At 34.6% G+C, this 12,221-nt stretch overlaps 1 protein-coding gene across 3 annotated transcripts in view; it reads right to left on the reverse strand.

Annotated features, from left to right (window-relative positions):
• Nucleotides 1–705: 705 nt before the first annotated feature.
• AADACL2 (arylacetamide deacetylase like 2) overlaps nucleotides 706–12,221 on the reverse strand; it is a 57,668-nt gene continuing 46,152 nt past the window's right edge. For all 3 annotated transcript variants that reach the window (XM_032486214.1, XM_032486220.1, XM_006189085.2), the window contains 4 exons: nucleotides 9,436–9,658; nucleotides 6,285–6,354; nucleotides 4,131–4,302; nucleotides 706–2,608 (listed from right to left, as the gene is read on the reverse strand). In XM_032486214.1, the coding sequence (XP_032342105.1) occupies nucleotides 2,006–2,608; nucleotides 4,131–4,302; nucleotides 6,285–6,354; nucleotides 9,436–9,658 (1,068 nt within the window). In that variant the 3' untranslated portion in view covers nucleotides 706–2,005. The remainder of the gene's footprint in view (nucleotides 2,609–4,130; nucleotides 4,303–6,284; nucleotides 6,355–9,435; nucleotides 9,659–12,221) is intronic.

A 12,221-nucleotide genomic window follows, 5' to 3' on the forward strand; every position in this document is an offset into this window, starting at 1 on the left:
TAAATGTAATTCACAACTTTCTCAGCCATGCATGGCAGTCTTGTGCTTTGTCTTTGAGAGACCTACTTTTTCTGGCCCATCTGTTTATACCAACATAGAAAATGTCAAACACAACTTATGTAAAAACTGTAACAGTGCATTTACACAAACAAATTTAGAAAAATGCACAATTTGGTACATGCATGTTTATATATAATCTAGTTACAGAAGAGTTTAGTTTTTGAATGTGTTTAGTTCTTTTCTAATCATCTTGGATGCTGGAGTCCTCATAAAGTTCCATTCTCACTGTTCTTCCACAGTTTTTTTCGGAGGAGTTATTTTGAACATTTACTTTTCCCTATAAGCTTTAAGACTCTCTTATTGAACACTAAAACGACAAAAACAAAAAAGCAATACTATGGATTGAACATAAATTTCAGTACATACATATTAATCTGGAAGAATAAACTTTTTACAATAGTTTCTTTCTATTCAAGAACATTTAATACCTTCATATCTAATTTTTTATCCTTCAAAGTTTTGTGAATGAATCAATGAAAAATTATATGCAATAATGCTGCAATTAGTTTAAAGAATTTTCTTAGTGGATAATGTTTATAAAACAAATCTTGAACATAAACTGCCTTCTCATTTGATTTGAGTGATTAATGATTAATTCATGCAAATAAATTTTTGCCAAGCCTGGTTTAAGATGACATCTTTGACTAATGTCTTTCTCTTTTATAAATGAATCTAGAAAACTGTTAAATAGGACGTTATATTCTCACATTACATACAATGGGGCAACTAATAGCAAAGAAAACATATTCATCAACACTTTTGGAATGTAATAGCTCAGTGTTTGAATTTCAGAGAAGAGCCTAATGTGGTGAAATGTGCTGAAAGATTAGTGAACAAATTATGTATCCAGAGAACCCAAAAGCAACTAATCAAGCTACCAAAATGACCCCAAAAATGTGTTTTGGGATCAGATTATCAATCAAACTAACAAAACACAATTAGATTTATATAGCAACACATTTACTCAGCTTTAGGAAATACACAGAACAGGGAAAACAGCACCATGAAAAAAGCAACATCACAGGGGCCTCAGTAAATTAGATACAGCTTATGATGTCCTTTAACAGGAATACATTTTAGTCATGAGGTTCATGTGGACTAATGTGAGCTTGGGCCCTATCATCATAGGAAAGTCAACAGATCCAGAGACCATCAGCTTAAATATCTTTTTAGTTATGTCACTCTTGTGAGGATAAATGATTCACTCCAGAAATTCAAAGTAATAAAATAAATAATTCTCACTGCCATGTACAATTGGTGAGGGAACTTCTTGGATAAATAATCAGTACATAGAAATCAAAGCAGTAACTCATCTACCATCGGGGCTGATATTTCTAAAAGTTTGATTAAGGGTCAAACACTTAGGCTTTTGGAAGGATTTGCAGTTCAGATGTTAGTCTTTCCTTCTACAGGCAAAGAAGTCTACCAATACGTCTGAAAGAAGACTTTGTATATTAAGTGAATCAGGAAAAATGTGATAACTTACATAGAGTGGATAAAATTAATTTTTGGACCACAAATTGAAAAAAAGAAAAAAAAGGCTTGACTATAAGTTGGGTTCCCTGGCCCCATCTAAATGCCATTGCAATTTTCCTGTCTTAAAATTTTTGCTCAGCATTACCATTCCTGTCACTGCCTGAAAAGGATAGTGCCTATTTTGCTTATAATCATGCTTCCCTTTATACTTTACTATTATTGGTGAATATTTAAAATTTATCAAACAGAATAAGTGAAATTTAGTGGGATTAATACAGTGAAAGTTCTTCATTTAAGCAAGATCTAAGATTAGGGAAATTAATTTGTTCAAAGATGCACAGTAACCTTTGCTCTGATTTAAACTTAGGTTTATCCAAAACTAAAATCACTATTCTGTCCCTTAAACTCACAAATTTCAAAATAACCTTTGGACTACAATACTAAGTGACTAGCTAGCTGCATGTATGATTTATAGATTTTCTTCTAGCCAATTAATATACTTATCTTTTATTCTAATACCTAGTTGTAAATAAACTGGTAATGTCATGAATGATAAAGCTCCATGGACTCCATCCTCCATATGGTCATGAGAAACTTTAACTCCGGCATTTCGAAGTCGTGAGACATATATAAGTCCATCATCTCTTAGGATATCATGTTGACAGGTGACAACATAAGTTAATGGCAAATTTTGTAACTGGGAATCATTGGTTGCCAAAGGTGATAACCTATTATCCAAAAGTATTGAAAACGAAGTGTTAAGTCTCCCCAAAACTGGTTCAGTATATACATGCTGCTTTCTGTATTTCTCAGGAAGGAAGGTACTCCAGTTAACCAACTTGAACAGATGTCCTGATCCATGAGGCATGTGTTGGTTTTTTCTCATTGCCTGGGTCAGTGCTTTATCGTTGGTCAAATAGAGGCATCCGAGTTCAATTGCCATGTTCCTTGACAGAACTGGTCCATGCTCATATTCTTGGTGAGATGGCATAGAGATATCAACTAGCTGTAAACCAGGGTAAATTAAAGCTTGTGCCTTAAATTTATTTTTGAATTCTGGATCATTTTGTATCTGAAAAAATGTATAATAAAGTATGAATGAGTCAAAGGCTTCCAAACTGCAAGAGGGGGAGGCTTTACTCCAATAATCATATCAGCAGTTATGATGTAAATAATTATAAAAATGATATAGTACCTAATGTTTATTTTGACAGTATTTGTACTTTAAGGGCATTGAAATGTGTCATCCTACTTTTCATCAGTAATGATTCACACATACCTACACACACATGTTTATTCACATATGACCACCAAATAAAAATACAGTTACCAGATTCCTAGGGAAGATGACAAGCTCTCTGTATTAAATCATTTTTGAACTAAAGTAATGTTAGTAAGGAGAAAGAATGAGTATAATAATAAAATACCAATGCCCAAACTCACATATTAACTAGACTCAACAGGAACTGAGCCAAGTTAAAGGAAGTATTCCTAATATACAACTCACCTTCTGGAGAAAATAGTGTAATATGATGGGAAATATAACAGTAATAGCAGTTTATGAAAATGCGAAGGGCAAGAAAAGACATGGAGCGTTGTAGCTGGAGCTTCTCTTTCTTACTAGAGATAACCTAAGATCTAAGGTATGGGGTGAAAAGAGCCGCCATACATTTCCCTTTCCTATTCTTTTACACTTCCACTCTACAGGAGAAAACCTTTGATTAAATCCCTGAGGAGCAATTCCCTGAGCCGCAGACCAACATCTGCAACAGTGACATCTGGACAAGTCAATATACCTGCTGCCACTCCTTGATTACTCCCCAGTGCCCTCAGACAGGCTAAACCAACTGGATCACCTCACAGACTGGGTGGAAGAAACAGCAGTCACCACATAAACAAAAAGAGGCAGAGAGAATCAACCAGTACCTTCTCAGGCTAGCAGCAGAAGTGATCCCACAAGATGAGTTAGCAGATCCTGCTAGTTGTAAAGGTATGTATCCCTCTGCTTATGATACATTTGCTCCATAAAAAATGGTTTGGGGGGTAAGAATTTTCTATTGGACTGAGTTCATTTTTCAAATATAATAATTAATTGGGCAGTTATTATTTAACTGCACACAACAAGGGTTTTAATGTAGGCCATTTTTCTTTTTTATTACAATAGTGATTCCCCCATGTAAGCATGACATATGGCCCGAACGGTATCTGCTGACACTCTCCTTGATTGAAAACATGAACTCCAGTAATCCCAAGTACTTGGCAGACTTTATGCTTTACCCAAGGAGAACGACAAATCCCTTGTCATGTTAAATAGTAGCTCCTAGACACTCTTCTATTTTTCTCAAAATTGGTGGCAAAATAAGAGCCTTATTTAACATGATATTTTGTTTCTCCCCATGCCTCTAAAACCACTTCTGTCTAAAGATAAAATTATGTAAAAGGACAGAAGAGGTTTGTTTTTGGTTTGTTTTTGCCATTGAACAGTTTGAAATATAAGGCCAATAAAAATATTCTAACAAATAAAATTATTCTTTTCTGTTAGAATTACAGCATGTGTGTATGTGTTATAAACACATATAATACATAAAACATACCTGTTGAACCACTCCTGCTGCCAGTGTACCCCCAGAACTATCACCTGAAATACAGATTCGGGTGGGATCCACTCCATATTCTGCAAGAGTTTTATCCTCTAGAAAGAATTTGACCACAGAAATGACATCTTCATAGGGAGTAGGAAACTGATATTGAGGAGCTAGTCTGTAGCTTCAGGGAAAAAAAAAAAGAAAGAGAGAGAGAGAGAGAAAGAAAGCAACAAAGCACATATGATTAAACTTCAGTTGCATATATCCAACTATCTCTCAATTTAACCAGCAGGTCCAGAGAACAAAATTGGCCTTACTTTGAATCTTTAATTTCACCAATCATACCTGGACTTACTACTAACATATCTTTTTAAAATAAAAAATAGATTCTGGTGTAAAGTTTTTTAAATACTGGGTTCTATGGGGAGATGCAAAAGATAAGGATTATGTCTTCATCTTCGTAAAACTGTATGTAAATTTGTCAGCAAAAGTGCAATCAGTTGGGGAGATGCACTGTAGCATTTATCAGGTTCTCAATGTAGTCAGTGACAGATATTTTCACAACTATTGTTGGGAGTGCACAAGAAATTTTAAAAGCAGCAAATCTGAGAGCAAATGACTTGTAGGTTTCTTATATTAGAAATTTATTTAGGTAAAAATTCCATAAGATAGCATGTCCTGTTTTATATCATAACCTGAATGAATACATAAAGATGAGTTTACATACGACCTGAAAACAATTCAAAAGAGAAGCTTTGAAACAAATATTTTAAGTATAGTAAGTGATATTGCTTAACAGCTGTAAAGTCATTTGTAAAGCAAATTATTACAGCATCCATTGATGTGTATAATATGTATATACCTCTATATTTTTTCTTCTAATGTGGGAGCACACTATTGGGTTGTCTTATTTTTTATTTCTACCTATACTAGTAATCTCACTATCCATAAGAATTGGTGAATTAATAAGGTCAAAACTAACCATTAAATGCTGGCCAGATGGCCCTTGCAATTCTGTCATATTATAATCTGTATCTAAAATATCTGAAATATAGTATAACTAAACAAAATACTATATCAAAATGTAACTGTTACTTTAAATGTTCTTCAGAGTAGAAAAAAACAACAAATACTATAAGTAACTGATGGAATTCTTAAACTAGGTACAGCACATATCACCATTTAAAAAGTATATTTAAAATAGCAAAGTGGTATGTTAGGTTAAAAATATTATAGAGGGAAAGGGAGAGCATCCTAGTTATTATGAATTAGAAATATCTCTGAAAACACACAGTCTTCTGGTTGCTCTACGGTAGAAACAACGGGGAGGACAGCACTTAGTTCCACCTGTGTGTTCTGTTTACACCTCTTAGGTTCTCACCAGGAAATTCCACTAATGTTCTTGCTTCAGCTTTGGGCTAGGAGTCTCTGAGTACGTTTCTGTACTACATAACTGATAGGAGAAGTGGGAAAAAAATCTTCATCCTGCGGATGAAGTACAGAGAACCCCTGAATAGGTCAGAAAGTACTGGCCATTTGTTAGCCATTCTGGTATACTGACGGAAATTTGGGCAGAGATCATGAGCAAGTAAGTTCTTTCATTTTGAGAATGACTTAAAATTCTTAGATGGTCCCAACATTTGCAGCTGATGTTCCTCCAATTAAGAACAGCTATATATTCATAGCATGTAATAACCTACAATGAGAAAGAATCTGAAAAGGAATGTATATATCTATGTATAACTGAACCACTTTGCTGTACCCCTGAAACTAACACAATATTATAAATTGACTATAGTTCAATTTTTTTTAAAAGTATCTATCAAATTAATCTTTTATTACCAGCTCAAACAAAACTCAACATCCCAAATGTGTAACAGGTAACTGAGCACCTAGGCTCTCCTAGAATTACCACAGCTATGTTTCCAAAGATGTTCTGTGATGCCTCTCAGAGGTCTCTATAATGACTGAGGTTAAAGAGAAGCTAGGCCCCTTTGAGGAGGAGTGAATAATATGATACGAATAAAAGATGCTAATGTCAAAAATCCCAAACTCTAGAATCCCAGTCCTCTGGGAGGCTTGGGCACCTTCTTTGGAAATCAGACTTCTGTGTTACAAGGGCAAGAATCATAATACGAAAAATACAAAAGGTCATTCTCTTACTCCACTCCCACAACAACAGCATCAAGTTTGTTTGCCGTCAATCTGTTCAGGAGGTCCAATGGTGACTGCCCTGAAATGAAAAAGTTAATATCAAAGTGTACCTTATGAATAAAGAGCAATGGAAAACCACTTACAGGTGTGAAATGTAATACACCTGAAATAAGAATTGAGAGACGAATAGGGTATAAAGTGGAACCACGTAGGAAAATAGGAATACAGGTGTCAGTACTTAGGTACTACACTAGGGATTTCTTTGTAAACAGGTGGCAGAGGTTACCAAAGAATTTAGTTATGTCATATGACCAGATTTGCATACAACAAAAGGGCAGAAAAAGGCTGACATAGACAAGGAAATGGTGGTGAACAAGCAAAGAAAAAGCCATAGAAGTGTCGACTGAAATAAAAATCACACAATGTTGAGAGTTGTGGGCTAAGTTTTATTTGGGGCAAAATGAGGACTACAGCCAAGGAGACAGCATCCCAGAAAGCTCTGAGAAACTGTTTCAAAGAGGCAGGAGGAAAACTCTGTATTATACATGATTTCAGTGAAGAGGGGGACGTGCAGTCAAGCACACATTTAGGCAGAGGCTTGCTGCTAGTCATGAGGAGCAGACGTCACCATTAATGATTTTAGTGCTTTTCTAGATATGAGGAGACGCAAGAATTGGGGTCATTAAATCTTCTAAAAATATCTAGCCATCTGAAGTCCTGTTCAGCCAGTTTTCCCATAGCACAGAACACCTCCTTCCTGACCTCCACTCTGTACTCCTTTCAGGGAGTGCTGGAGATCAGGCGCCGCAGCTGCTGGTGATTTAATCCAAGTAGAGTTAGATGGCAAGTGCCAGCGTGATCCAATCCTTGTAGAGGCAGATGGCACGTGCCAATTTTTAGTAAGCAGAAGGAAATCTAATGGCAAATAATTTTGTTAAATGTGGACAGAAAGAAAAAAATGTTTAGAAAGGTAGACAGAACTGGTAATTAAATGCAGATGCTGAGAGACATTTACTGTATTTACTGATAGAACACACATGAGGAGCATTTGCTTTCCTTGTTTTGTTGAAGTTGTTATTGTTTATTTGGGTTTCTTTTTTTCTCAAACTGTTGGAAGGTAGATGGGGTAAGTTGTATTTGGTCATGTTAAACTTGAATTATCTGTGGTTCCTCCAGATGTACTGGCATATGCTGCATTTGTATATATTGATCTGTAATTTAGGACTATTGCTATAGCTGGAAATACAGCTTTGGAAGTCAGCAGCAGAGTGTTGTGGGGGATGGGTAAGGTTGAAAAGTATAAGGGACTAAATAAAAGAGCATGCAGAGTCAAAAACTAAAGAAAGGAAAACTGTGAAACATGAACACTTATAAAGTGTAAAGACAGACCTGTTTTTCTGTGTTTGTATTGTTTTGCTGTAAAGAGGGAAAAACACAGGAAGGTAAGAGGGAGAGGCAAAAGAAAGTTGAAAGAAATTTGTTTCAAAGAAATCAAGGGAACAGAGTTTCAGTGAAGCAGAGAGAAGTGGTCATTTTCCAGTTACAGAGTTTAAAGAATTATTCAAAATGGGAAAAGATTTCACTGTGTATGAAAATGAGCCTGAGAAAGAGGACTACCTAGAGAGAGTGATTTGGAACAAGGGAGATCAAGGCTGAAAAAATTGTAACATGTTTAGGTGTCAATAGAGAGGGCACATTTGTAGATAGATGAATGAATGAGAAATAATGACAGAACCAAACCATAGGAGTAAATACGGTCGCAGGCAAAGCAGAGATTGAACTCTGCCATAAGACAAAAATGCATTTTTCTAGGACATATTAGAAAGAAGTAAAATTAAGGATTAAAATAGTGTTAAGGATTTTTAAGGACGCACGAGGCAGGCGAGGGGTGGCGGCCGGGCTGTGTGGGGGAGGAGTGAAGTGGTGCTGAATTATGGACAGACATCCTTGGTAGCTGAGGAAGGATGAGCTGAGAGACTTGAAAGAGCTCTGAAGGTTTGAAAGTGTCATTGACGTGAAGGAGAGAAACTACACACAAACAAGGAACAGCGTCTTCCAGCCACCTTGAGAGTAGGATAGGACTGCTCTCCAGTGGTGTGAGGGTTAAGCCTGTGGATCTTGTTGACAGGCTTAGGTTTGGCTACTCGTTCCACCACTTACTAATATAGGACTTTGAACAAGTTACTGAACCATTCTGCATCTACCTTTTTATCCTTAAAATTGTGATAATAACACCCATCCTAAGAATGTGCTTACCTATCAAAATGAAAGGCGACCACTCAGCTGACTATAGTGGCATTTGTGGTTGTTTTGAAACGTTAACAGATCATGGAGTCAAAATTCTGGATATAATGATTTGAGCTATAGGTTCTTTGAGGAAAGGAGTCCTCATTTGCTTCTTACATCATCTGAGTACCTATAATATCCCTTGTACTCGGTGCTTTGTGGTGAGTCAATAATATGAAGTCTAAAGTCAATTGTGTATATGTGTATGTGAGTGTGTGTGTATGTTTGAATGTGTGTGTGTGAATGTATGTAAGTGTGTAAGTATCTTAGCTACACCATTGCATTTCTTAGAATGATCTCCAAAATAACACGGGAACAGACTTTAAGGGAGGAGCTGATAGTTCTATTTTATTTTTTCATTTTAAGTTCGAACTTATGCATTGGATTCTAAGCCTCAACATGGTAAGTATTGATGCCTCACTGTCTGCAATATGAACATGTATATGGAACTTAGAAGCTGCAAATAATATCACTTCTAATTCAACATTTAAATCATCTTATTCACTTCTGTTTTTCTGAACCTAAATTCAGGTCATTTGGTAATTTTAAACTTAACTTTTAAGTTTACTACTTGAACCTCCCATTTTATTTACACTGTCAATGTAACTTTATTTGATAATAAGACTTTTTAAAAATCAAAAATCTCACCTAATATTTTTATGATTTATTTAAATAAATATTTATGTATGAATCATACATATTTATCTCAAATAAATAATCTATCTCTCTGCTAAGATACATACACATACTTAAGAAACATAAATACCAACATTCTACCGATTATATATACTATATTTTAACATAAATACATATAATATGCAATACACACAAACACATATACACATGAACATTTGCTTATATAAAATGCACTTACTACAGCTTCCCAAAACAAAGGCACCACCATGGATAAAAATTACAGCTGGCCTCTGTCTTTCTGACTTCCTCTTTGGCAAGTACAGACGTACTGGAATATCAGTAAAGGTTGTATCCATCACTGTAACGTTTTCATCTGAAATTGGCTGTGTGTAGTCCAGTTTTACTAATGTGGAAAACAATTTTTCATATCCCATAAGACCTATATTTTCGAATAACATAGCCTGTCCAAACAAAACAAAAAAAATTAAAAATTAAACATTTCAATTTTTAGTAACATCAAATGCATATAAATATGCAACCAAAAAGAATAAATAATATAATGACAATCTAGATGTCTTTCTGTACATCCTAACATAGATATTATTCCTGCTTCTAAATAAACCTCAAGTATTCAGTGTTTTAAAATAAGAAAAATCTTATTTAAATGGCATCAATTTCCTGGCAGCTTATTTTACATTGGTCTTCTTATTTCTTAATTGTAAACTTTTATGTGAAAAAGTATCTAATAAGGTTCTATACTTCTTTATATGCATATTCTCTATTTCATTTTGTTTTATTGGTCATTCAATTTATTTAAAATTTCAGAAAGCATATAGTTATCACATTACTAATAAAGCTTTTCCCATTTTTTGAACTACAAATATGTTCCTTTTTTGTTAAAAACACTTGGGGAAAAAACCCATTATTTTAAAATTTTGTGCCATTGAAATAAAGCTCTCTTCAGTATTTTTGGTAAGTTTTCTAAAATCTTTGTAACATTTCACTGAATGGTTCACAGTAAAGGAATCTTGAAATCTTGTGAGGGAAAGGAACATTCTAAAAAATTTATTATTATAGCCATCTGAGGTTGCTAAAATTTTACAAGGTTTTACAAAATTTTAAAATTTTACAATATAACCCATCTGCTTTAATGATGAGTATACAGAGACCTGGGAAGTAGAAGTTACTGACCAAAGTTAGACAGCGAGCAGTTGGGAAGATGTAAACCCATTTTTCTTGGCTAATGTTGCAGGTACTACATATGCTCCTCTACATATAATTAATTACTAAATTATGTTTTTTAAAACAACATATAAGAAATAGAAGGAAAGCAAGGTTATTAAGAGCTAGCACAATCAGAAAAGGTTCTGTGATAGGAAGAGCTGGGCTTTAAACTTAAAAAATGACAGTTACATAGGGAATAATGAATGAATGATAAGTGACATGCTGATTGACATGGTACAGCCTCAAAGCAGCCATTTTGACACATAAACACTGTTAAGTAGCTTTAAGGTACCATTAAGATTTTAACTAAAGGGGGCAGGGAAATAGCTCAGTGGTAGGGTGCATGCTTAGCATACATGTGGTCCTGGGTCCAATCCCCAGTACTTCCATTAAAAAAAAACTTCAACTAAAAACACACATACATAGGAAAAAATTATGTATCTTTATAGAAATATCAACTTAAAACAAACATATATAAAGCATTTGTATGCAAAATTTGTAAAGCACATAGCCACATCCAACCCCTAAAATACACTTATCTTTGAACCTTGAAAATAAGCTCAATCAGAGAGAGAATATAAAATTCTGGGCTGTAGATATCTGTTGCCTTTAGAAGCTAAGCAGACATGAAAACTCTTCTTTCGGTAACAGTTTCCTAGTTTACTTTAGGGAAATATCACCTCTCATTAGTTGAAATCTTTGACTGGCAAGTTGATCAAGGGAACAATCACTCATTAGTCAAGATATAAGTAAATTTAAGGTAGACTTAGTGTACTCTCCCTGGAAATTGATTCTTAAACAGAGACAAAAAGAATGGGAACAGTTAGCGATGAATTATCACCACAGTGGCATTCTGCAGAGATTTATTCTTGGATTCTGACTCCTCTGGTGCTGCTGACTTCACTGAAGATTAGAATTTCGATTTTCTCCCAAATCTATGAGCTTCCAACATCTTACAAAAATTTCTCATTTGATTATTATTATTATCATAGTGATTATTAGCATTTCTTTAAATTAGCCATAGTCACATACCTTTCTTTTGTTTACCTACTACTAAAACAAAACAAAGCAAAAAACAACTCCACATGTTACAGTTAGGTCTGGGGAAAGACTGAGACTTAGACAGAGGCTCAGTTGTAGACAGAGGAGAGCCATTTTGCACATTACTGAGTAATAAAAGATTATCATTTCAAAAGAAAAGTGCTCTTATGTTTTATCTAGGATATTGCTGCCAATAGGTTAAAACATTATCAAAAAGAACTGTCATTCAAAATGTCTTATTTTACAAATAATGTAGCATCTTTTCATATACTTGTTGGCATCTATATGTCTTCAGAAAAACATCTATTTAGGCCCCTTGCCCATTTGCCCATTTTTAAATTGAGTTGTTTGTTTCTTTGCTACTGAGTTGTGTGAATTCGTTATATATTGTGGATATTAACCCCTTAGTAGATAAATGGTTTGCAAATATTGTTTCCCATCCCGTAGACTGCCTTTTCATTTTTATTTTCTTGTTTCTTTTGCTGAGCCAAAGCTTTTTAGTTTGATATAGTCCCAATTGTCTATTTTTGCTTTTGCTGCTTGTGCTTTTTGTGGCATTTCCAAAAAGTCGTCACCAAGGCCAATGTCAAGGAAATTTTACCTTATGTTTTCTTCTAGAAGTTTTTCTGGTTTCAGGTCTTACATAAATATAATAAATCTCTGATCTACTTTGAGTTGACTTTTGTGTACAGTATAATATAGGGGTCTAGTTTCATTCTTTCGTATACAACTATCCAGTTTTCCCAATACCATTTATTG

Source organism: Camelus ferus, chromosome 1 (genome assembly GCF_009834535.1).
Source record: "Camelus ferus isolate YT-003-E chromosome 1, BCGSAC_Cfer_1.0, whole genome shotgun sequence".
Lineage (NCBI taxonomy): Eukaryota > Metazoa > Chordata > Mammalia > Artiodactyla > Camelidae > Camelus > Camelus ferus.